At 63.1% G+C, this 25,422-nt stretch overlaps 1 protein-coding gene across 7 annotated transcripts; it reads right to left on the reverse strand.

The window, feature by feature from the left end:
- Positions 1-1,063: 1,063 nt before the first annotated feature.
- TSPAN4 (tetraspanin 4) lies at positions 1,064-25,352 on the reverse strand. 7 transcript variants are annotated; one of them, XM_066252416.1, is made up of 9 exons: positions 25,222-25,352; positions 19,608-19,707; positions 15,440-15,519; positions 5,716-5,907; positions 4,631-4,705; positions 2,983-3,084; positions 2,712-2,843; positions 2,506-2,589; positions 1,064-1,505 (listed from the first exon to the last, which is right to left on the reverse strand). In XM_066252416.1, exons 3-9 carry the CDS (start codon positions 15,500-15,502, stop codon positions 1,437-1,439), a joined length of 717 nt encoding a protein of 238 aa, XP_066108513.1. In that variant the 5' UTR covers positions 15,503-15,519; positions 19,608-19,707; positions 25,222-25,352; the 3' UTR covers positions 1,064-1,436. The 7 variants fall into 7 exon arrangements, with proteins under 7 accessions (XP_066108513.1, XP_066108509.1, XP_066108510.1 ...); XM_066252412.1 differs by lacking the exon at positions 25,222-25,352 and adding an exon at positions 25,111-25,207; XM_066252413.1 differs by lacking the exon at positions 25,222-25,352 and adding an exon at positions 23,746-23,905.
- Positions 25,353-25,422: the final 70 nt, after the last annotated feature.

Genomic DNA, 25,422 nt, shown 5'->3' on the forward strand with positions numbered 1-25,422 from the left:
ACATCCACGCCAGCTCCTGCCTGCTTGCCCCCTGTACCAAGCATGTGGGTCCCCTGCAGAAATCCAGCTCAGAGGACCTGGGCCCTGGACCCTGACAGCAGAAAGACCCTAGGAGCCCGTGTGTGCCGTGGGCTCTGGTTTGTGTGGAATGGCAGCACTGTCCAGTTCCAGCGCCCATGGGTGGAGCCACGCTCCCCGGGTGGGACATTGGGAAGGACGCCTCTCACCCCCACTGCCCTGTGAGCCACCTCAGTGGGCCTGCCAGCCCCAGCACAGGCCTGTCACTGGCTCTGCACTTGATGACCAGGTGCTGTGTGTGAGCTCGTGCTGCACCCCAAGCTCTGGGTCTCTGGAGGACTCCTAGGAGCAGGGGTCATGTTCCCCTCTTTCACTGCATGGCATGAAAGAGGGTCAGGGTCAGGGTCTGTCCTTGGGGTCAGGGTGTGGGCACAGATCAGCCAGGGTGGGCTGCAGGTAGGGGCTGGGGAGGGTGATTTGGACAGACCCTGCCAACTACCACCACCACCAGTCCATGCAGGGGTCCCTGGGCTGCCCGGCCAGGCCTGCCTTCGGGTGGGTTCTGGGGAGCGGACCCAGTCCCCCAGGTCCAGGGTGGAGGGGGGCTGGGCCTGAATGGGACAGGTGAAGCAAGGCCCTGTGAGAAGCCGGTGTGTTGGCTGTGTCCGTCTGTGGGGTCGGCGGGTGGGCACAGCACGAGGCTCTACCAGCAGGCTTGTCTCCAAGTCCCCAGCGCCACACCGGCCCCGCCCTGCTGTCCGAGCTGCTGCTCTGCTCCCCACAGCTCGCCTCCTCTGCACAGTGCTACAGTAACTCTTCAGGGGCAGCGGGGAGAGGCCTCCCCATGTCAGGGGAGGGGGACGGGCCATCCCTAGCCCAGGACGTGGGAGGGTCAGGAAGACGGGATGGTTCCTGCAGCCTCTGCACCACTTCTTGGAGCTCATTTGATGGAGGTTTTTGTGGTTGTCCTCAGACGCACCAGGCCCACTGGCCTGGGCAGCTCACCTGGACCTGTGCGTGTGCCCCCTAGTGACAGACACCGGGGGCTTTTGCCCATGCACTTTATTAGATGCACTGGAGCCTGCCCTGGCCCCTGTGGAATGTGGGTGACGGGGCTCAGCCCCATCCAAGCACCAGGGCCAGCAGCAGCAGCCCCGCCCCTGCCCTGCACAGGGTCTGCGGGCAGCACTCTTCCGGAAAATACATGGGTGTGAGAATTATAAGGCGCCAGAAACCCCTCTTGCCCCAGCCCCCCTGTGGCCAGTGTTCAGAGGCCTGGCCAGGGATGCTGGGGGTCCCTGCTGCCTGCTCCTCCCCTCCCCCTCACGCAGGCTGGCACAGAGGCTGGCAGACGACAAGGTCATCTCCCTGGTGGGCGACGTCTGTTGGCATTAGAGCGGTGGTGGGCAGTGGGCAGCCTACGCACAGTAGGTATCAGCCTTCACCACCTGGCAGTACATGGTCATAGCGAAGGTCAGGCCCAGGATCTGCGGGGACACGAGGGGTCAGTACATGGTCATAGCGAAGGTCAGGCCCAAGATCTGCGGGGACACGAGGGGTCTGGGCATGGTCATAGCGAAGGTCAGGCCCAAGATCTGCGGGGACACGAGGGGTCAGTACATGGTCATAGCGAAGGTCAGGCCCAAGATCTGCGGGGACACGAGGGGTCTGGGCAGAACTGCTCCATGGAACCACACACGGGGGGGGGGGGGGGGGGTCCTGCCCCACAGCTTCCCGGGCGGCCTGGCCCCTCCTCTGGGGATGACTGCTCCACCCTGGGCCATTTGGGTCCATCACAGGCAGAGGGCTACCTCAGGGTTCCTATGGCTCCTCCCACCTTCCCCTCAGCTGGGCCCCCATGGTTCTGCTGGTGGTTTTGGGGGCTGCTGCAGGGCTCATAAGCTCCAGGCTGGGTCTAGGGCCACACCCCTCCCCACCTGCCCAGAGGCCCCCGTGTTCTGCCCTTGCCCATTCATCTGTGCCCACGGATCACCTCTGAGTGTCCATCTGGTCTGGCTTCAACCTCCCCCTATGTCTCAGGGAACCCCAGAGTGATGGCTGCCCTGATGACCAAGTTGACTGACACGGTTTGGCCTCCAGCTCCCCAGGTGGCTGACACTCAGTACTGCCGTGGGGTCCTGGGAACTGGGGCAGGGGAACAGGGACCACCCCCTGGACATGGCTGTCAGGGCCTGGGCAGGCGGGCCTGTGATCACCACCCACCACAGCGCTGGGGCTGCAGGAACAGGGCCGGCCCAGTGCACAGGGTCCACCTGTGTCCACTAGGAGAGGGAGGCTGTTTGCTCAGGGGCCCAGGAAATCTCATCTGTCCCTCAGACATCAAAGGTCACCCCCTCAATGGAGGGATCCCTGACCATCTCCCACGAACCCCACCTCTGCCTGGGGAATACGGGCTCCCTAGGGGGCAGGGCCTCTGCTGTTGAGTTTCCCGGTCTGCGGGGCTCCAGGCAGGCCCCGCCCCCGTACCTGCACCAGTGCCGTGCAGAGCCCGAAGACGCCCACAGCCAGCAGGTTCTCCTGAAGCCATACCTTCACCGTCTCGTAACAGGGCTGGAGAAAGAGTGGGCGTCACCGGGGTTGGCGTCCACCACCCACTGCAAGGATGGCCCTCCACCAGCCAGGGCCCAGGCCTCCCCCCGGGGGGCGAGCAGAGGGAGCATGCGTGGGCTCACCGCTTTCCACCAGGTGCCGGGTGCGTGCAGCCCGCAGTTCTCACTGAACTCCAGGCAGCAGGAGTCGGGCACGCGCGTGGCATTGTAGACCTCAAACCAGTCCGTGTAGTTGGAGACACCGCAGCAGCGGAACTGCGGGAGGGATGCGGAGGCTGGGACCGTGTGGACCCGGCACACCCCACGCCTCCTGCCCCACTGCCCCACGGATCAAGCCGCGCCCCACCCTCCTGCCCGGCCACGCCCCGCGCCCCGCCTCCACCTGCCCCCTCACATCGGTCTGGATGATGCTCCAGGCGTTGGTGAGACCCACGTTGCCCGGGGTGCCATAGAGATGCAGGCCCTTCTTCAGGTCTTGCTGTGCGTACCTGTCGATCTGCAGGCGCAGCGAGGTCAGCAGGGCCACCCCCTGCCGGCTAGGCCTCCCTCATCCAGACCCCACACCGCCTGCCCTCTGTCCCCCTCCCTAGAGTCACCTCCTCTCAGAAGCCCCCCACAGCACCCTGGCCCTTGGCGCCGTTGCCGTTGGTCCTGCGCTGGGCACAGGATCAGTCAGACACAGCCGCGTGAACTCAGTTAAGGGACAGACACAGGGACAGGTGCACAGTACTCAAAGCATTTCTGTACACTGGTCGGTGCACACACATCACCTTGCCATTGGCCGAAGGGCTGCAAAGCTCCGATTCCCCGGGGCAAGAACCAAACCAGCACTCTGGACTCAGTCTCTGAGACCTTTCTCCAGGAAGGGACCAGAGGTCCTGGGAGAAATGGCTGGTCCCCACTGGACAGGAAATGCCCGGGACAGGCCAGCAGCGTCTCCTAGTGCCAGAAAAAGGAAGTGCTCCCCAAAAAGTGCATGAGGTGGGGCATGCCAAGAAGACAGAGCCAGCTGAGAGCACCCTTGGCAAAGAAAACAGATGAGCAGAAAAAGAACAGTCTCGGGTTAAAACTCAGGTCAATGAGCCCTTCCTGACAGGGATAAACAGTTAAGGAAATCAGCGGGAGAAGGGAGTGTTTCCCATTTGACTACCTATTTCCCCATGTATGAGACGCACCCTTTTTCGAAAAATTTGGGGTCTAAAAACTGGGTGCATTTCATCTAGTGGCGCTGGCATTTCAAATGCCATGGATGGAACTGAGGACAGGCGATCTATGAAGACAGGGATTCGTCATCAGACACAGGTGAGGACAAGCTCATGGACGGGAGTTTTGACAGCAATGAGGAGTTGTATGAATTTGATGATGAATAAAACTTGAGTTCAATAATTTTATGTAATACTTTTTTTTTTTCAAATTTCGGGCCCCAAAATTAAGGTGCGTCTTAGACGTGGGGAAATGCGGTAACACGCAGCTGAGGGCACAGGAACCAGGGGCTCCCCTGAGAGAGCACTAGGCACTGCTCACCTGCCGTCCCACGCAAGAGGCTCCAGCACTCCACCGAGCCTCCAAGGCCCATAGTCTCCCCCAGGCCTGGCTCTGGTGGCTGCGGTTAAAACCAAACCCCAGGGCCCTGGCCGGTTGGCTCAGTGGTGGAGCGTCAGCCTGGCGTGCAGGAGTCCCGGGTTCGATTCCCGGCCAGGGCACACAGGAGAAGCGCTCATCTGCTTCTCCGCCCCTCCCCTTCTCCTTCCTCTCTGTCTCTCTCTTCCCCTCCCGCAGCCGAGGCTCCACTGGAGCAAAGTTGGCCCGGGCAGAGCATCGCCCCCTGGTGGGCATGCCAGGTGGATCCCGGTTGGGCACATGCGGGAGTCTGTCTGACCGCTTCCTTGCTTCTAACTTTGGAAAAATACAAAAAACGAAAAACAAACCCTGGGCCCAGGCTCCACAACGAGCGTGGGGTCTCTGACAGGCTGCCACTCACCCTGCTGTGGCCCCTCCCTGGGTGGTGAGGATAGAGCCCCTCCCCAGCAGAGGGGGCGTACCTTGTCAGTGTAGGCGAAGAAGAGGATGGCGACGGTGGCCTCCAGCAGGAACACCAGCAGCAGCAACACGAAGAACTGCGGGGGGGGGGGGGGGGGCGGGGGAGACGGGCACAGGCCTCAGCTACGCCGCCCAGCCAGCCCAGGCCCCAGCCAGCCCAGGCCCCAGCCAGCCCAGGCCATGCGGCCTCCACCTCCCAAGAGCCAGGTCACCAAGCCCCATGTGCTGCCAGGAACCCCGGCCAGGTCCCCACACCTGGAGACCATGCTCCCTGATGCACCCCCACCTCCTGGCTCCATCCAGTCTGTGCGACCTCTGGAGCTCTTCATGCGCACGTGCAGGGTCCCTGCAGTGGGCAGGTGGGCAGAGTGATGCCCCGTGGGGCCTGGAGGGGGTGGGACAGCAGCGACTCCCCACAACCCCGCCCCCGTCATACCCCTCAGGGTAGAAGCCTCTCAACAAAGGGTCCCGGGGCCACAAAGCCTGGGACAAGAACTGAGGAGGGAGCCCCAAAAGAGGCATTCGTGGGAAGAACAGGCCCAGTACAGGCTGGAGGAACCCTGCCTGGCACACAGGTGCACACATGTCCCTGTCCTGTCTAGAAAAGCCCCCAGCCTTGGCCAGTTGGCTCAATGGTAGAGCATTGGCCTGGCGTGTGGAAGTCCCGGGTTGGATTCCCACTCAGGGCACACAGGAGAAGCGCCCATCTGCTTCTCCACCCCTCCCCCTCTCCTTCCTCTCTGTCTCTCTTTTCCCCTCCCGCAGCCGAGGCTCCATTGGAGCAAAGATGGCCCGGTCACTGAGGATGGCTCCATGGCCTCTGCCTCAGGCGCTAGAATTGCTCTGGATGCAACAGAGCAACGGCCCAGATGGGCAGAGCATCGCCCCCTGGTGGGCATGCCGGGTGGATGCCTGTTGGGCACATGTGGGAGTCTGTCTGCCTCCCTGCTTCTCACTTCAGAAAAATACAAAAAAGAAAAAAGGCCTCCACCAAGCTGTCTCCATCTCTGAAAGCAGCGCCCAGCCCCCAAAGCCCACTCCCCGGAGGTGGAGCCTGTGTGTCAGGGAGCCCCCTGCCCACACTCACGGTGAGAAGGAGGCACTTGTTCTCCTTGATGGCCCCGATGCAGCCCACGAAGCCGATGGCCATGACGAAGGTGCCAGTGACGATGAGCAGGTTGGCCGCCGACAGGGACGGGAAGGAAGAGGACAGGGTGGCAAAGTTCCCCTGCGTGGCGGCCAGCCAGATGCCAACCCCCAGGATGCCACAGCCTCCCAACTGGAATCACAGGGGGGGAGGGGGCAATGAGGCAGCAGTCTGGGTGGCATCAGGGCTAACTGCAGGCACCCTCACCTGCCCGCTGCCCTCCCAGGGCCAGGCGTCCTCCCAGTCCTGTCCCGACACCCCCAGCCATCGCCAGTCCACAGCCCCAGGGACGGGAGAGCCGGGCCTCACACCATGGCTTGGTCACAGTGTGGCTGGTGAGAGGGGGTGGTCTTCAGACACTACTGTGAATGGGGGGCCTTGTTGAGGCAGCCTGGGCAGGGGTCCCAGGGGTCCCCCTAAATGCCACCCCTCCAAGAAGCATCCTCCTCCACCCCTAAACCATGGCCTGAGCCTCCTGCACCCTGCCGCCTTCGTGACGGGTCCAGCCCCTCATCCTCCCTGGAGCTGAGCCGCCCTGGGAGACCTTCCCTCAGAGAGGACTCAACAGGACCCTACACCCACTCTTCCTAAAATCTGGCTTCCCAATGGGTGGCCCAGAGACTCCAAACATCTTGTGGGCCCCTTTGGGCATCCCCTGCTGTCCCCTAGTAAGTATAAGCCCCAAAGCTCTGGCCAGGCCCCCCAAGTGTCCGAGTCCTGGCCCTCTGCCTCCTCCTTCCCTGGAGCTCTTACTGAATTTCGTAATTGCTCATTATTACTAGAATCAATTAAAATAAGAAGAAAGGGGAGAAAACAAGATGGTGATGAACCCAGAGAGGGCTTGGCCTTGCCTGGTGACAGGGACGCCTGGTCCTGGGGAGCAGGGGTGACCAGGGCTGGCAGAGGGGGCTATGGCTCAGGCCCTCACCCTCAAATATTGAGGCCTTGGGCTCTGGGCTGGCTCAGGTTGAAACAATGTGTTCCACTGGGCTAGGGGCAGGCAACCCCCACAAATGCTGACCAGCACTTGGGGACCGATGGCTGATGGCTCTGCAAAAAGCGAGGCAGCCCTGGACTGGACAGACGTGGGACCCGGTACCCCTCCTAGGGCCCAAGAGCCTCCTGGCCACCTGGCCCGGACCCCAGGGGTTCAGCCTGCAGCAGAGTCCCAGACACGGAGTCTAACCCCTCAGAGTGCTCACTGTGCACAACCCAGGACAGGCTGGGCCCTCAGACTCCAAGGGACACGGTGTTACCCAGGGCCACCACAAGCTCACATCACCCCACAAAAGCCCTCCAAGACTCGACAGCCCACCTCACGCCCCATTTCCCAGACAACTGGACTGAGGCTGGGAGATGACCCACTGCCCAGCCAGTCCCAAGGAGATAGCTGCACATCCCCAGCCCATTCCCCAGGCCGGGGGCCTCCACCCTGACAGGAACCCCACAACTCAGGCAGGCCTTGCAGGCCCTAAGCCCCTTGCCCGAGAAGGTCATCGCCCCCCACCCCCATAAGCAGTCAGCCTGGCCGCAGGGGTGGGGGTGGACCTGCCACTTGTCTGCATAACCCACTGGAGAGCCTACACGTGGAGCATTAGGCCCGGCTGGCTGGCAGGGCACCGCAAATACAGGGGGTGGGAAGGGAGGGGAACACAGCTCAGTGCTGGCCTCCTGTGGTGTCTAGGGGCCTCTGGACCTTGCCCAGGCTGAATGGAAGAAGAGCCTCCAATGAAATGCCCACCTGTCAATGGAGGGGCGGGTCCAGCCAGCTCCGGGCGAACCACACCTTCCCCAGAAAACAAAGGCTGTCTAAAAATTATAGACACCTCTTCTGATGTGGCTGCTGGCTCAGGGCGGGGCCAGGAAGCTCTGCTGAGTGGCCACCCAGTGCCGGGCACCCTCCGACAGGCCTCCTCCACCTGTGGTCCGAGGTCACAGTGCCTGCCCCTCCATCCAAGGGCCAGGTGGGGACTGCAGCAGCGGGCAGGAGATCGGACAGGGGCGGGGCGTGCACGGGCCCTGTGCTTCGGGCACCAGGTGGGGGTTGACCCTGGTGGTTCCCAGAGGGCCACCACGTGTGACACATGCCTCAGTCTCGGCAGTGTCCAGCTCAGCATAGATCAAACCTGGTGCTCTGGCCAGCCTCAGGAGGCCTGGGAGGCTGCCCAGATGGGGGGTCCAGGACCCCATATTTGGACAAATCACCTGGTGTCTGTGCCCCCTCACTCTGCAGTGGGTCCTCATACCTCACCACACACCGGGCGCCTGCACCCCAGCCCCCTGGGACGTCCTCCCCTCACAGCAGGGTGTGGGCATAGCCTCTGGGGAAGGCAGGGTGTGCTGACTGTAGGGAGACCAACGGGGCCCCCACCTGCAGGGCGGGATGGAGACAGGCCCCCACGGGTGCCCAGGAACGGCGCTGTCCATGGTGCTGACCACAGGCGAGGTCACAGAGAGGGAGCAAGCCTGGACTACCAGTGCACCTCTGGGCATCCCCAGCCTGCCTTTGGGAGGTGCCCCTTGTGACATCATGGGTCACCGAGGAGGCAGGCACGGGCACTGGCTCATCTAGTTCTCCCACCTGCCCGCCTTGCTATGTCCCTTCTTGTCCCCATGCCTCTCGGACCCCAAGCATCTCACCCCCATAGCCTCTGGGTCCTGTGGGGTCTCCAAGGCCCCCCCAGGGGGGAACCGTAGCTGGGGCCACCCACTGGGGCACAGCCACCAGGCGCAGAAATAACACTGCGCAGACATGCACGGGGGCGGGGAGTGTGGGCCGCCCTCCTGCGCGGGAACCTGGAAGTCAGGCCCTCTCTGGCCAGAGGACAGTGTGGGCTCCCTCCTGTGCAGGAACCTGGAGGTCAGGCCCTCTCTGGCCAGAGGACAGTGACTTGCTGGGTCTGGGCTAATCCCAAGCCCCTCACCAGATTCATAACTCTGGGTATCAGAGGATCACAGCTGGAGGCTGAGCCCCCCAGTCCGAGCCACAAGGGTAGGGCTGCCTCTTGGGGCAGGTCACTCAGCAGAGGGAGGTGCTGGACCTGTTTTTTGTTTTTGTTTTTGTTGTTGTTGTTTTTTTTTTTTCTGAAGCCGGAAACGGGGAGAGACAGTCAGACAGACTCCCGCATGCGCCCGACCGGGATCCACCCGGCAGGCCCACCAGGGGCGACGCTCTGCCCACCAGGGGGCGATGCTCTGCCCCTCCGGGGGGTCGCTCTGCAGCGACCAGAGCCGAGTTCTAGCGCCTGGGGCAGAGGCCAAGAAGCCATCCCCAGCACCCGGGCCATCTTTGCTCCAATGGAGCCTCGGCTGCGGGAGGGGAAGAGAGAGACAGAGAGGAAGGAGGGGGGGCGGGGTGGAGAAGCAAATGGGCGCTTCTCCTATGTGCCCTGGCCGGGAATCGAACCCGGGTTCCCCGCACACCAGGCCGACGCTCTACCGCTGAGCCAACCGGCCAGGGCCTGGACCTGTTATTTAAAACCCAGACTGTCCACGCTCTGCCGGCGAGGGCAGGAGATGGCTCCTGTCAGCAGGAAAAACGAGACCACGTTCCCCAGTGGGGACACATGGGAGAGGGCAGAGCATCAGTGGGGGACGAGGAAAGAGACGGCAGGGAGGGGCCGTCCAGGTTCCGGGAGACCCAGGAGGGGTGGGCGCCGCTGCCAGCCCTGATGGACACATCTTTCCTGAATGAACACTCCATGAAATGTCCTCGCCTCCACCCTGAGAGGCACCGCCCACTGGCTGTCACCCGGACACATGCCACCACACACCCTGGGATACAAACACACGGCCCACTCTGCCACAGACGCCCCCCACTGTCACACAGTGTCACCCGCAACAACACGTCACAGGCATACGACCCTGTGACCCATCGCCCCCACAAGCCCCCCCACACACACTCAAGCACGTCTGCACAGAACGGTCCCCGACACCTCTCACAGGCACAGGCACTAACAACGCACGCACGGGCTTTAGTAAAACTACCTGTAATTATGAAATGTCTCTGTGTGTGCAGCTTTTATAAAACATTTTGGCAAGAAAATTATAGCCTCCAAGGGCAGGAGAAAACGGGCCCCATTACGCCCAGACACAGAACATCAAACGCAGGATAAACGGGGTCGAGGTCCCCAGAGGCCAGAAGCTCCTGTGTGTCGTCCCCACCCAGGTCGGTCAGGTTGGCTGAGACGGCACAGCTGAGGACCCAGGACCTCCCCTCAAGCTGACCAACGTCCCCCTTGTTCACTGCCTGGGGCACTGACTGGCTGGAGCCACTCCCCAACCAGGCAGGAAAGCCCAGCTGGACCCAGGACCAGACTCCAACCCCGTGGCAGCCTGGGAGAAGAGGGTCCACTTGTCAGGGTCCCACACCCCAGGCCTGCTGTCAGCCAGGGCCTCCCCGTCTCCCTCCCCCGCACAGCACCGGTCCCTGCCCTCACGGTGGGACCGCCACCCCCTCCCTGCTGCCCCTCCTCCTCTGGGTACTTTGCAGGCTGCCCGAGGACATGGTCCGTGGTGCTGTCACCCCCAGGCCCGCAGTGGGGCAGGCTTCAGCAGGGCCTTCTGGCCACACGGCTCAAGGCAGCAGATGGCTGGGCAGCTGGCCACGTCCTTGGGATGGGGTGGAGGGCTGGGTACCCGCAGGGGCCAAGCCTGTGCCCAGAAGCCCCTCAGCTAGCAGCCAGCACAGCCGTAGGGAGGGGGCTGGGCAGGGTGGAGGGCACCATCGAGACACAGCTCAAGAACGGCAAAACTGGCCAAGGCCGGGCAGCTCAGCGGGAAAGAGCATCTTCCCCATCCATCAGGGATGGGGGTTCAATCCCCAGTTGGGACACATAAGAATCAACAAGTAAGCCTGACGGGTGGTGGCACAGTGGATCAAGGGTCGACATGGAATGCTGAGATCACTGGTTCAAACCCCATACTGGCAGAACCAGGGCACATACGAGAAGCAACTACAATGCGTTGATGCTTTCTGCTCCTCCCCCTCCCCCATTCTTTTTCTCTCTCCTCTCTTTAAAAATCAATTAATAAAATTTCTTTTAAAAAAATTTAAATCTACAAAACTGGCTGGAGTTTATTTTCTTCAGCACCAGTGAGCCCCCATGTCCTCATCAATCCTGTTCTCTAGGCCCCAACCCTGGAGCCCCCAGGGGACCCTAAGACCCTGAGATAAATACACCGGGCGCTGGTCCATCTGGGAGACAGCCCCACTGACCGAGGGCCCCCTGAGACCAGGGGGCAGGCCGGGGAGAGGCAGGAGCATGGCCGGGCCACTTGGGGGTGGAGAGTTGGGGGCGGCAGCCAGGCCCAGCCCCTCGTGGGCCTGACCCTCAGGGCAGCCGTGGAGGAAGCGCTGAGGCCAGCTGGAGACCAAGGCCGTGGCTGAGGTTGGAAGATGAAGCAGGGACTGGGACCACCCCCCACCCACCTCCTGACCTCCTGACCTCTAAGGCCCCCTTTAGCAGCGAGGCCACATGGCTCTGCCCCAGACAGAGCCCGCATCCGACTGGCAGCCCAGTATCCCTCTGATTTGTCTGGAAGATTCTATACACATGGAGGCCTAGCAGGCTGCCTCTTACCACCACAGCAGGCTAGGCTCCTGGGACCCTCAGAGCCCCCCGTGGAGCCCATCCGAGTCACTGGGCAGGCAGGCCTGCTGTGGCCACCCAGGACAGACAGGACCAGAGCCAGCTAGAGCCATAGCTGGGCAGGCAGGGCCCCGATGGACTGATGCCACCCCAACCCACTGGAGCACACACAACTGTACCAGCCTCAGGTTCCAGCCCTGCCTGTGTTCAGAAGGCTATGCCAGTCATGCCCCTACAGCAGGAAGCACCCAGTCACAGGGAAGGAACCGAGCCAAGGCACAGGGATGCCACCAGCATCCCCCAGACGCTGGGCCAGCAGTTGCCATGGGGTCTGAGGTCCGAAGGCTCACTGGCCCTGCCCTTGTGACCTCAGTTTCCCCAACTGCAAGGAGGACTGGGGGGGGTTGTGGCCCCAGAGCTGCAGAACCCTTTGCCCCTGGTGAGTCCTGTCCTCCACCAGTCTCAGGTGCTCCGCTGGACGTCACCTGCAGCTCATCAAAGGGAAAAACCAAGGCCCCAAGGAGGGCAGGACTTGCCCAGGGTCCCGCAGTGGCCAAGGGCTGGCAGCCAGGGCTCTGACCCCCACAGAGGCCACGCACAGGGGGAGAGGCAGAGAAGGGGGACTGGGCCGGCCACCTGCGGGGGGGGGGGGCAGCAGCTGGGCCACAGGGAAAGTGGGGGGAGGGAGGGACACAGGGGCAGGGGGCGCATCCTCTCCTTCCCCAGCTCAGACCTGTCCCCACCCAGGCCCACCTTTCAGACCACCCAGACCTCTCAGACGGTGTCAGGAGTACAGCAACTGCTCCCGGGGCAGCCCTGAACACCCAGACCTGAGCTGGGGCGACAGGGAGTGCTTCCTCCCCCTCCCCCAGCGCCGTGGCCTCTGCTTCCACCTCCATTAAGGAAGAGCTTGAGTGGCAGCTGCTTAACCCAGCGGCTCCCCAGGGTCTGCCAGTCCCCTCCCCCACGGCAGCCAGCCTCAGGCACTCCACTCCACCCACTTCAGGCCCTGCACTGGGCCCTGGCCACCAGGACAGACCCCAGAAGACAACCCTGGCCTCATCTCATCTCAGGGACCCTGCCCCTAAGCTGCCCACCACCTGTGCACACCTCAGGGGAGGGCAGCTCTCCCCACAGGGGCTGTCCTTGCCCAGTGAGGGTCGTTTGCCGTGGGAGGGCAGGTGTGGGTCTGGGGGGTGGGGCTCTTCTTCTGTCTCTGGGAGAATAGGAGCTTTGAGGTGAATCCTGAAGAAAAGGGGTGCCAGGCTGGGGCTGAGGGATAGGAGAGCCCAGACAAGGGCGAGCGGATGCTGGAGAGGTCACCACACCTTAACCTCTCAGCAAGTGCAGAGTGGGACCTGCATTTCCATCTCCCCTCAGCCTCTCCCAGGCACCCCTGGGAACCCCTCACCGTCCCTGTCTGCACCTGCACCTTCCTGCAGCCTGGAGGCCTCCTGCCCGGCTCACTCCCAGGGTCTCCAGCACTCAACCCGCCTTGGAGCCCCTCGAGGAAGGTAGGGCTGTCCCCGTCCCCACCCCAGCTGTAGCCAAAGACTGGTACTGGAGGACAAGATCAGCAGGGCTCACACAGGACAGGGTCTTGAAGTCCAGCCCAAAGGGACTCCCCTCCTCCTACAACCTCAGCCCCAACTCCTACAGTCAGTTCCAGTTGGTAGACTGAGGCAAGACAGGGGGAAGGGGAGCTTCTGTTCTCTGGTCTCCCAGGGAGAGTGGAAAATAGTTGGGGGCAGAAACAGGCTCCCCTCTGTACGGGGGCAGCACCCCCAGACAGCAGAGGAGCAGGGTCTCAGGGAAAGAGTCCTCTTGCGCCTCCCCCCCCCCCCCCCGCAGCCTTTGTCACCAGCAGCAACACGTGCACAGTGACAAGGCTCACTGGATGTCATGCCCAGCCTCCTGACCGTTCTCTGCATGGCTTGCCTCAGTGTGCCTTTGTGGGCTGTGGGCAGCCCAGGCTCCTCTGACCTCAGGTGTCCAACCCTCACCAGGCACAGGGCTGGGCAGGGAGGAGAATGCAGCAGGAGCCCGGCTGGCTTGGCTGGGACATGCAATGGGACGGTAAGAAGGAACTGGACTGCCCAGCCCAGGGAGGGTCCAGGGGGTCCTGGCTTGTTCTTCTCTCAGTTGAGAACAGCATTCTCCATGGGGGGTGGGGGGAGGGTGGCAAAGCCTGTCAGCCCTGCAGCAGCTGGTGAAAACTTCTGGGGGGCTCACAGGGCAGAGAGCACCCCCTGGGGACCCATTAGGGTGGGTTGCTCTCTGAGCACAGGGCCCCTGGAGGGACCCCCTCTCCTCCACGCAGGCAGGTGTCCACTGAGGAGGGCAGGTGAAGGGAGAAGCGGGTCCTGCCTGCCTCCTGGAACCTGACCACTACCCACAACCCATAATCACTGCCCCACCAATCAATCCACAACCTACAGTGCCCACCACCGGGACACCTATGGCTGCCAGCTCTGGTCACCGTGTCATCTGCAGCCATACTGCTAACCATGCTGGTGCCCAGCTGGTGAATGTCCCGCACCTCCTCCATGCCACGCCCCTTCCCCGTAGGGTCCTGGCCTCCAAGATACTCCTCTGCTCTGGGCCTGGGCTGCTGCCTCCCAGAAGCCTCTTGCAGGGAACACTCTTGGGGTGACCCTCTCTAGAAGCAGGCATCTGAGGCAGGAGTCTTCTTGGGCCACACTCTTATGCTTGGCCCCAGGCTAGCTGCCCCTTCCAGTGACACCTGACTCCCTCCCAAATGAGCCAAAGAGAAACCAGGGACCCGGATGTGCAGAAAGATGAGCCTGGGTTTCTAGGCATTTGGCCTTAAGTGGACCTTATGCAAATGAGCATGCAAATGAGCATGCAAATACAGCCTCCTTCTGGAGTCCACAGCCCAGGCGGAGCTCAAGCCACACCTCCTTACTCCCAGTTGTGGAAGAATTGGCTCAGGAATTAATGATGGAACAGGGAGTGACCTTGGCATCCTCTCCCCAACAAGCCTCCCCCGGCCCAGCCAGTGGAGCCCTAGGCCTGGCCAGGCTCTCTCCAACCTGGTCAGGTGTGACCACTGCCTCAGCCACAGCCCCGGCCCATCACCCTCCCTACAGCTATGGGGGAAAGAGTCACCTTGTAGCCCTCGCACCTTGGAGACTGGACATAGGCACCTCCTGTCTGAGCAAAGCAAACCCAACTCAGCAAAAGTTATGGAAGGCCCCCACACACCCCGCTGGGGGAGAAGGCAGGAGGCCAGACACCCCACATACACTCATGGTGGGTTACCTTGCCCTGCTGGTCCCTCCCCCTCCCCACAGCACCTCCAGAGACTGAGGGACTACCTCACCCTTACATCCCCTCATAACCCAGGGTCTCTGGGGCCTAGTCGGTCAGTCCACTTAGCGATGGAGGGGGAGGGGAAAGAAAGAACTCGGGCTACCCTCACCAGGTAGCTCAGCTGGTGAGCATCATCTGGATATGCCAAGGTTGAGGGTTCAATACCCGGTCGGGACACACACAAGAACCAACCAATAAATGCATATCTAAGTAGAACAACAAATCGATCTTTCTCTCTCACTTCCTCTCCCTCTCTCTCTCTCTCTACAATCAGTAAGTAATTTAAAAAGAAAGAAAGAGAGGGAGAGGGGGAGAGAGAACTCGGGCTGCAGGGAGGGAGAGAAGGGGACAGAGTAGAGACACGCCGGTCCCAGCATCCAGACCAGAACGGGCACCCCTGGCAGGTGCGGCTCAGTGACCCACGCAGCCCTATTGGGCATGCACGTGTGGGACGCATCCCATCTAAGGAAGAGGAGACACGGGAGAGTCGCCCACCAGGGTGTATGTAGAGGCCCGGCTGGACTCCCCACCCACCGGAAACACCCCCCCATTGGCCGGTCCAGACCTGGTCCCCAGTCAGAGCTGTAACACCAGGTACCCCTCATCTGCGACTCGCGTGTCCCGCCCCCATTCCTGCCGGAGCAGCTACTCCCCGTTCTCCCCGGGTCCCCCCATCAACGCCGGCGACCCGGGTCCCCGGTATCCCCTGGGGGGGGGGGGGGCGGCCCGCCACCACTCACCCAGAAAAGCAGGTTGAAGGCGAACATGAGATACTTGACGCCCTGGAGGCAGCCGCGCGCCATGCCGCACCGCTTCAGCTCTAGGAGGAAGATAAAGGACAGGTCCAGGTAGAAGACCACGTACTTGGTGCCCTTGGGCGACGTGTAGCGCGCCTGGGCCGCCTTGGGGCCGGGGTTGGCGTGCAGACCGAAGAAGGGGCCGCCGGCGTCCTCGCCATCCCCGCGCCCATAGAGGCTGCTGTAGCGCCGGAAGGGGCCGCCGCGCGCGAACCCCGGCTCCTTGCCCTCCGGCGACGGGCTGCGCCGGTACGTGGACTCGTCCGTGCTCGAGCGGCGCATCGCGCCGGAGCCGCCGCCGCGGGGCTCAGCGCCCCGTGCCCGCCGCCCCCGAGAGTCGCATCCCGCCGGCCGGGCCCTCTCGGCCCCACGCGCCCCCTCGCCCCGGCCTCCGGCTCCCCCGGCCCCGGCCCGGCGCCCCCCGGCCCCTGCGGCAGCAGCCTCGCGCACGCCTCTCAGCCGAGACCCGGCGGCGGGTCCGGAACAGCGGCCCCACCAGCCCGCCGCAGCCCCCCGCCCAGCCCGCAGCCCCGCCCCGCGCCCACCCTCCAATCCGCGCTCGCCCCGCCCCCACCCACCCTCCCGCCCTGCGCGGACCCCTCCCCTCCTTGCCGTGCCTCCGGCAAATCCGACCGCTCCGCCCGCCCCGCGCTGGCCAATCCCGGCCCCGGGGCGACGCCCCCACCCCGACCCGACCCCTCCGCGCGCGCCGCCGCCCCTCGTGCTCCCCTCCCAGCTCACCAGCCCGGAGGGGAGGATGCTTGCGGAGGGCAGGGGTAGGGTTGGAGGGGGCTGGGCTCGGGGGGCTGGGAGCTGGTCCCAGGCCGCTCACAGCCCCGGGAACGACGCCCCCGGCCTTCACCCGCGGCTGCACTGCGCCCGACCCCAGGGCCGGGCCGGGCTTGGAGACCTCCAACCGCACCCGGTATGGGAAGAACTAGGTAAATGAAAGAGCGACCCAGTTGCTGTCCGGTGGCGACGTGGGGCGACTCTGGCTTTGGTCCCGGGCCCAGGTCTCCGGACCAGAGCGAGGTACGACGTAGCGCCAGGGAGTGTATAGCCCAACACCTCTCGGGGTGCGCCCTCTCCGAGCAGCCTCCCCCACCTCCAACCTGGGTTGGGTGAGGACTTCGCTGGAACCCCAAAGCTCCTGCAGCTCACAGCTTGGGTGGGGAGGAGCACCTGGGAAGACAGGGGTCAGCCTGAGTTTCCTAACTTGTGGGGACAATAGTTGGGGAGGCAGAGCTTCGGTTCAAAAGAGAAACCCCTGGAATGACTCAAGGTGAGAGAGGGCTAGCAGGGAGGGCGCTCTGGAGGAGCCCTGGGTGCTGGGGAGGGTCGGGTGGGTCACTCTGCACGGGCAGGTCAGGGAAGTTTTCAGACTTACAGAGAGGGGCCTGGACACAGGGGCTCCGGGGTGGTTACCCGGGACCCAAAGACAGGCCCCGTGGAAGGTGGGCAACCCACTCCAGGCCCAGAGATCAACACCAGACAAGACCCTGCTCCTCCACCCAGCCAGGGTGGGCTGCCAGGCCCCCTCCCAGACCCTGCCTCCCCAGGCAGGGCGCAGGGCATGTGACACATGCAGTCAGTCACACAGGAGCCCTCGCTGGTTTGAAGCTCCACTGATACCATTTTGAAATTCTTGATAATTTTTGAACCATGGGCCCAAATTTTATTTTGCACCAGCCCAAGCTGGAAGTCAGACCCCAGGAACATCCACGCACATATGAGGACCTGGACACGAGCCAAGCAGACACAGATGCCCAGGCGACTTGCACACTCTCCAAACATGCACCAGTGCCCCTTGCTCGAGCACGGGTGATGCACACACCTGCTGGCGTGCAGACACACACACCAGGAACAGCCTGGAGGTCCACACCCACACACCCACATCCCAGACGGGGACAGATGCCCCCGCCACTGATGGGGGACAGCAGTCTCTGGGCCTCCTGGAGTCGGGCAGTTGTGAGCATGCGCCCCAGATGCCACTCCGTCAGGCCTGCAGCTCCCTCCCTCTGGTCTCAGGCAGGAGAGCCTGGGAGAGGGTGGCCTACAGGCCGGGATGTGCCCTGTACCCTGGACTTGAGGCCTACCTGGTCACAACAGCCCACTGGTCATGCCCACCCCACATGGACAATCTTGAGAGAGACTCCCTCAAGGTCCCCAAGAGCTGGGAGGGGAGAGGAGTGGGAGGCATGAGGAAGAGGGGCTGGAGGGGCAGAAAGGGGGAAAAGGAGGGTAAGAGGAGGGGTGCCCCCGGGCACTGTGACAGCTTGAGAGATTGAGGGGTGTGAGTGGCAGGTGGGGGGCTGCCACGCAGCAGGACCATCTGGACGTCTGGGCTCCCCCTCCCAGACCACTAGCACCAGCCCTCTGCCGCACCCCAAGGGCTCCGTGGAGAACTGCGTGCAGCTCAAGGCCCCAGGGCCGTGTCCATGCAGTGGCTCCTCGAGCAGAGCTGGCCCCGGCAGACGGGGACAGGAGAGCCCCAGCCCACACTGCTGGCCCTCCTGGACGCCCCCCCATGGCTCTTTGGCATGTCGTGGCCCCAGGAAACGAACACAACAGTGACCAGGCACCAGAGCCCAGTGGATGGCTCCCCGCAAGGACCCTGCAGAGACCACTGTCCACACCTCTGCCCAGGGAGCAAGTGGCATCTAGTGAACACTTGAGGCCCAGTGAGCACAGGTGGCCTGTGGCCACCTTCCCCATGGCCCAAATCAGTCAGCCCCACGCACCCACGCTGAGGGAACATTCAAGATTGTGGGAGTCGGCCCTGGCCGGTTGGCTCAGCGGTAGAGCGTCGGCCTGGCGTGCAGGAGTCCCGGGTTCGATTCCCGGCCAGGGCACACAGGAGAAGTGCCCATCTGCTTCTCCACCCCTCCCCCTCTCCTTCCTCTCTGTCTCTCTCTTCCCCTCCCGCAGCCAAGGCTCCATTGGAGCAAAAGATGGCCCGGGCGCTGAGGATGGCTCTGTGGCCTCTGCCTCAGGCGCTAGAGTGGCTCTGGTTGCAACAGAGCGACGCCCCAGAGGGGCAGAACATCGCCCCCTGGTGGGCATGCCGGGTGGATCCCAGTCGGGCGCATGCGGGTATCTGTCTGACTGCCTCCCTGTTTCCAGCTTCGGAAAAATGAAAAAAAAAAAGATTGTGGGAGTCCCTGTACATACTAGTGTGTGAGGTGTATGCTCAGAGCACACTCATGGGCCATGAGGACTGGGGGTGGGCCAGGAGCTGACCAGGAGAGCCCCCCTGCCCATCACAGAAGTCAAAACTCACCACACATATCCTAACAGACACCGGCCCCCATGGCGCGGTCAAAGACAGCCATCCCCACCCAGGACCCTGCAGCCCAGGCTCAGACAAACTCAGCCTGGCTCCTCATCTTTGTCTCCCGCCAAGACCCTGGGGCCAGAGGAGGGTGGGGAACAGGGGCCTGGCTCCCGGGGCAGGGCCTTCAAGGACAAGAATGGGGTCCCCGTGGCTGAGACCGGAGGGGGCAGTGATAGGTAGGGCTCCCATAGGGCTCACCTCTCCATGCCTTCATCACACTGGGGCTCACGCCGGGAAGGGGTTGGCTTAGGTTCCCACACGGGGCCCAGCACCCAAGACGCTCTCAGTTCCACCTCACTCACTCGGCCGATGCTGTCCCAGTGTCCCCCAAAAGTCCTACCATCCCTGCTCCCCATATGCAAAATCCTGTGCCCATCATTCCAGATGAGCAGGTGAGTGTGACTGAGATGAAAACTCAAGCCAGCACACTAGGGTCAGTTTGTGTGTGGACACGGGCACATCAGGACTGTGACCAAGTAAGGGGGCTTCCTCAGTGACCCTGTCCCCAAAGCCCAGCCCCTCCCCCACAGGAGTCCCCTTCCTACAGCAGGTGGGGCCCCAGCACAGCACGCTCAGGTTAGTCAGCCTGGCCCGTCCCCCAGCCCCTCCCCCACAGGAGTCCCCTTCCTACAGCAGGTGGGGCCCCAGCACAGCACGCTCAGGTTAGTCAGCCTGGCCCGTCCCAGGCCCAGGAGAGTGTCCAGCCATCCCACATCCTGAGCCAGACGTGGGTGCACCCGGACCTGCTCCCCACTGTCCAGCCAGGCCATGACGTACCTGGGCTTGCCACAGGAAGGAAGTCGGGCGGTGTGCAGCACCCCGGAAGGTGGGCCAGCGGCAGGGCGAGCGGTCAGCACAGCCGAGGCGTACGGGAGCTCTGTGGAGGGAAGACCCGCAGCATGGAGGCTGTACCTTGTTCCCGCCCCCGTCATGGCTCCCAGACACCGGACAGGCCCAAGGGGATGCAGAACCGCCTGCACTGGGGACCAGGTCCCTACAGGGAAGATGGAGCAGGTGTGTGGGGGGGGGGCAGAGGGCACCACTGAACAGCAGCCCCAAACAGGTGCCCTGCACTCTCCCCCCTCAGCTCCACATGCCACCAACCTCATGCTCTCCCCAAAGAGCCAGCCAGCGGCCCTGGCCGGTTGGCTCAGTGGTAGAGCATCGGCCTGGCGTACGGGGGACCCGGGTTCAATTCCCGGCCAGGGCACATAGGAGAAGCGCCCGTTTGCTTCTCCACCGCCCCCCTCCTTCCTCTCTGTCTCTCTCTTCCCCTCCCACAGCCAAGGCTCCATTGGAGCAAAGATGGCCCGGGCGCTGGGGATGGCTCCTTGGCCTCTGCCCCAGGCGCTAGAGTGGCTGGTCACGGCAGAGCGACGCCCTGGAGGGGCAGAGCATCGCCCCCTGGTGGGCGTGCCGGGTGGATCCCGGTCGGGCGCATGCGGGAGTCTGTCTGACTGTCTCTCCCCGTTTCCAGCTTCAGAAAAATACAAAAAAAAAAAAAAAAAAGAAGAGCCAGCCAGCAATGAGTCACAAGGCTCTTCATCTGCCCTCAGCTCTTACTGGGGCTCCGTCCTCGCACCAACTAGAGAGGGGAGAGGGGACCCTAAGCACACCCCCTGCACCTTACCCGCAGGCAGGGCTCTGCCAACCCGGGGGCTGGGGCAGGCAGTCCTCCCTGCGGCCCAAGGGCAGGAGGGACTGCAAAGGCCAGAAATGCCACCCTGGTATGACCAGTCTATTCACACACGCCTGGGGTGGACAGAAGGCCACTTTGAGGGTCCTAGCTCCTCCCTGTAAGCAGCCTGAGTGAGACTCAATGCCAACCTGAGTTAGGGGGTATGAACAGCACCCACCACAGTGGGGAGAGGGTATGCCTGGACCACAGGCCCTGAGACCCCCCCCACCCCACCCTGCCGCAATCACTGTGCGGAGGATAAACGGTCCATAAGGGTTTCAAGTCCAGTAAGACAAGGAGGACTTGTCCCACCCACTTTCTTTTTCCTTTTATTTTAGTGAAAAATAGAGACATAAAGGGAGAGAGATGAAAAGTATCAACCCATAGTTGTAACATTTTAGTTGTTCATTTATTGCTTCTCATAGGTGCCTTGACCCGGGGTGGGGGGGACTCCTGCTGAGCCAGTGACCCCCCCCTGCTCAAGCCAGCAACCTTGCACTTAAGCCAGCAACCATGGGATCCTGTGAATCCCATGCTCCTACCGGCTACCCTGTGCTCAGGCTGGTGAGCCCACGCTCCAGATGGATGAGCCTGCGCTCAAGCCAGCGACCTCGGGGTTTCGAACCTGGGTCCTCAGCATCCTGGGTCAATGCTCTAACCGCTGCGCCACCACCGGTCAGCCATTTCTTCAATAAAACTCCTCCCCAGGGATACAGGGCCCAAAGCCCACAGCAACACTTTAGAAGCTAAAAACCATGTGTCACACCCACCACCTGCACAGGCTGGGTCTACATGTCCCCACCCCCAGACCTGGGCATGGCGCATGGTGGGAGAGGCAGGGGTGGCAGGGTTGCCTGGGCAGGCCCTAAAGGGTAGCTCCTCCAGCACCCCTCACCGTCCCACAATCCTTCTGGACCCCTATGTATCAGGACCGTAACCAACACCAGGAATGTGATGACTGCCCAGCCTCACTTCCAACCCCCACCCCCAAGGCAACCCCTGACCCTCTGTGAATGATCTCCAGCCCTTCCGGCCCTCACCCCCAGCCTTGGCAGCCCAGAAACAACCCCGATGTGAGGGCATGAGTGAAGGAGCAGGACAAGGCCTGAGCTGGCTCCCTCCCTCACCCAGGCCCAGCCTCTTCCTCCAGGAAGCCTCCCTGCTCTACTCCCCACTCTGGGCTTCCTTTGAGTGCGGGGACTCACAGGCCTGTGTCCCCCAAAGCAGCACAGCTTACAGGTCACAGGGACAGGGCTGCATGAGAGCCCCAAGACAAACCCCAGCCTGTCAATCTGGGCTGGACCCCATGGTGGGTGGCAGGGTAAGCCACAGAGGCCATGGGCACCTACCTGGCCAGACCAACGCCCACTCCAAGAAAGACCTGCCCAAATGCCAAAATAGAGCGTGCCCAAAGGCAGACTTGGAGGCCTGGGGTAGACAGACGGGCGATTGATCGCCAGGGGCCCGCACTGAGCTTCAGCGGTGGAGGGGCAGCAGGGTCTGGCCGGAGCACACAGCCCAGCAGGGGCAGCTCAGGGTGGAGAGGAGGCCGGGCAGCTCTGAGGCGGCTTTGAGGAGCTGGGAGGGCCCAGCCAACACAAACAGGCCTGTGGTGTTGCCTTCCTGCTGCTGCTGTTGCAGCCCCTGAGGCCAGCGCCCACCCAGGCCCCAAGCCGGGGGGAGGGGCCTGCAAACACCAGGCTGGCACCCCCTCAGGGGCTAGGGTACACCCCCTGGAAGAGGCCACTAAGGGCCTCCCTTCGCCTCCTGGGCCCACCCAGGCCAACCCAAACTCAAAGCCTTCCTCACCTTCAGACATTCCTCTGCTGGAGGCTATGTAGAGGTTAGGGGACACATTAGGACCCCGGGGGGTGTCTTCCCACCTGCCTAGGCCCTGGGAGCACCCTGCCTCAGGTGCCCAGGGTGTGCCCACCACACCCCCGTGAATGCCCCTAGGGTGGCCATCTGGACCCTACAGAGCAGTAACCCCAGGGAGCCCGTATCAGGCCTGGGCTGCTGGGCTGGGCTGGCAGACAGTGATGTTCCAAACATCATGGGCCCAGGTGTGCCCAGGTGATTAGGTTAGCACCCCATTCAGGCCCAGTCTCACCTGCAAACACCACCACTCATGACTTCCCAGCCCCCCAGGCCCTGGGAGTTAGTGTGGGTGCAGCAGGTGGGTGACCCCTTCTGACTCTGGGGAGGTGTCCAAGCATGCATATTCGCAGACCCCACTCTAACCTGCACGTCCTCTGAGCACTCACCTACCCAAAGCAAGCGGAGCCACGGGCGGAGCCCGGAACCCTCCAGCCAGAAAGGTTCTGGTTTCATCCGTGGGAAAACTGAGGCTGTGAACAGGGCCAGTGGGCAGGGCCTGTTTCCAGGACGAGGCTGGGGCCAGAGTCAAAAACTTCAATCTCTGATTTCCCCTTGTCCCCTGCCTGCCCTCAAGTGACCCTTTCTAGCAGGAAACATGGCTTATGAGTTCCAAACCACACATGAGTACAGCTCTCCCTCATGTCCCTCACCACTGGGGACAGGAGGACACCCATTCTCGGAACAGCGGTGCCTCACTCTCTGGCTCTCCCCAGAGACCTGGGCCACATCTGTGCTGACACTCCTCACTGAGGGGGTAAGCAAGGGCCTCCAACTGCCCCAGCAGGCAGGCAGAGAGTCCCACCCCCACCCCCACCAGTGACCCGGGTCCCCATGGCTCCCTCCAGTCCCTCACCACCTTAAAGAGAACCTGGTTCTTGCCTGAACATGCTACTCAGAGCCAAGGTGAAGGGGCAGGGCTGACCTCTGAGGCTCCCCGGGGGGGTCCTGTGGTCCCGCGTGGGTAGAGCTGAGCGGAGGACTGAGTGCCCCAAGTGTCCCGAGGGGCCTCGGCACACAAGTGTGTTGAGGCAATGCACACCGGCCGGGAAGGGACAGCCGCTCTGGTCCCCATGGCTTCTCCTGGGAAATCAGGGAGCTGGGGGGAGGAGCTCAGGAAAAGGACCCTGCCACCGCCCCCAAATCTACATACGGCTCTCAGAATTCCAGGAATGTCAACTTGGCTCCGGTCAGGATCTGGGCGGGAGGCTCGCTCCCCTCTCCAGGAGTAAACAACCGCTCAGGGCAGGAACAGCCGTGGGACAGGCTGTGGGCCCCTCCTCCAGGAAGCCTTCTGCCCCCACCCATTCCCGAAGGTCCACCCAGCTGACATCCCGGATGCCCTCCAGGTCTCCCCCTCACCTCCACAGCCTTCAGCAGCCTCCGTAGCTGAACCCTGGCTATGGCCCCAGGCCACTGTGACTCAAGGCCCCCTATCCTACTCCTCTGGCCAGGACAGGATGTGCGTGCGTCCAGTCAGTGGGTGGGGGTTGAGGGGTGTCAGGGAAGGGAAGTGGCTTAGGCTCGTGGTTCTGCACGTGGCAGGGTGGGGGATGGCAAATGCCACTGGGGAAGCTGTCCAGGGCCCAGGCAAAGGTGGAGGAACAAACTCCAAGCAGGCGGTAGTTCTGGTCAGCTCCACCCAGGACCCAGAGGACCCTCAACCTCCCTGCCCCAAACTAAGGTCTGAGAGGACAGTTAGCCAACACCTGGGATCCAAACCAGAGATCCAGGTGCCCCAGGCTAGCAAACCTGCCCAGAGCCTACACACACCCTAAGTCACAGGTGCCACTTGCAACACATCCATCCTCCACAACCCAAAACTCACCGCCTGCAGGGAACCTTTCCTGCGCAAACCCTACTCCCAGACTCGGCCCCAGGATCACGGGGCACACCCCACCCCATTCCATTCCCAGACGCACAGCATCCCCTCCCTGTAAATCCTCCACGGCTCCTGCCGGATCACCAGCTGTACCACCTAGCCTGGCCCTAGTAGGGCAGACCTGTCTCCTGGAGCTACCCCGCAGGTATACAGCCTCCAGGCCTCTGCTCAAGGGTTCCCTTGGCCAGCCTCTGCCCACCTTCACAGACAATCGGGCTCATCTTTGGTGAAATCCTAGGTTCTTCAAGGCTCATCTCAGAAGGCACCTCTTCCGCGACGCCCTCCCTGACAGCCCTCTCCACCCCGCTCCTGACATCTTCCGATCGCGGAGATCCAGCGGATGCAGACCACCCATTCCGGCCCCTCGCTCCCAGCCCCTTCTCCAGGAAGAAGGGAAGAGGAGGGCCGTGGGCCGAAGCGGATCGAAGCGGCGCTGGCGGGGAGGAGCCGCCCGCTAAGCGCGCGAACGGGTCCATTGCTCCCCTTGCGCCCTCCTGCCGTCGGGGCTCCAGGTCGATTGTGTGCGGGCGATTGGGCCTGGCGGCACCTCGAGGGGACTCCAGACTCAGCCGCAGAGAAACCCCCCCGGCAGCTGCGAGCAGCGGGGTTCCGGGCGGGTGACCCGTTTCCCGGCCTGGCCAGGAGGGGCAGCGGGAAGACCGGCGAGTGGCCACCGGCCAGCCCCTCTCCGCCCCCGCCCGCCGCAGGGTGGCCCCGTCACTTGTTGCTGCGGCTCGGTTCGGGGCTAAGCGCCGGTTCGCTCGGGGCCGGGCCTGAGCCTGGTCCTGTCTCGGGCACCGCGGGCGGCGGGACTCCGGCAGCATCCCCGCTGGCGGACGCTGTACCTGCGCGCGCCGTCCGTTCGCCGCGCAGCTGTCAGTCATGCCGACACGAGAAACGCGAAGTGTGCCGCCGAGCTCTGACGGCCCCTCTCGGACGCCGTAGGTGAGACGTACCAAGACTGCGGATGGGGGGGCTGCTACTGGCTTCTGCCGCGGCCGCGCGGATCCCAGGACGCCCGCCACGCGCCGAGGAACCTCGTGGGCAGCGGGGAGCAAACGTTGTCGGCACCAGGGGCTGGTCCTTGGCGCCTGCGGGCTGGCGGCGCGGGCTGGGGGAGGCTGGAGGCGGAGCAGGCCACCCCCGCGCCATGGATG

This window comes from Saccopteryx bilineata, chromosome 1 (genome assembly GCF_036850765.1).
Source record: "Saccopteryx bilineata isolate mSacBil1 chromosome 1, mSacBil1_pri_phased_curated, whole genome shotgun sequence".
NCBI lineage: Eukaryota > Metazoa > Chordata > Mammalia > Chiroptera > Emballonuridae > Saccopteryx > Saccopteryx bilineata.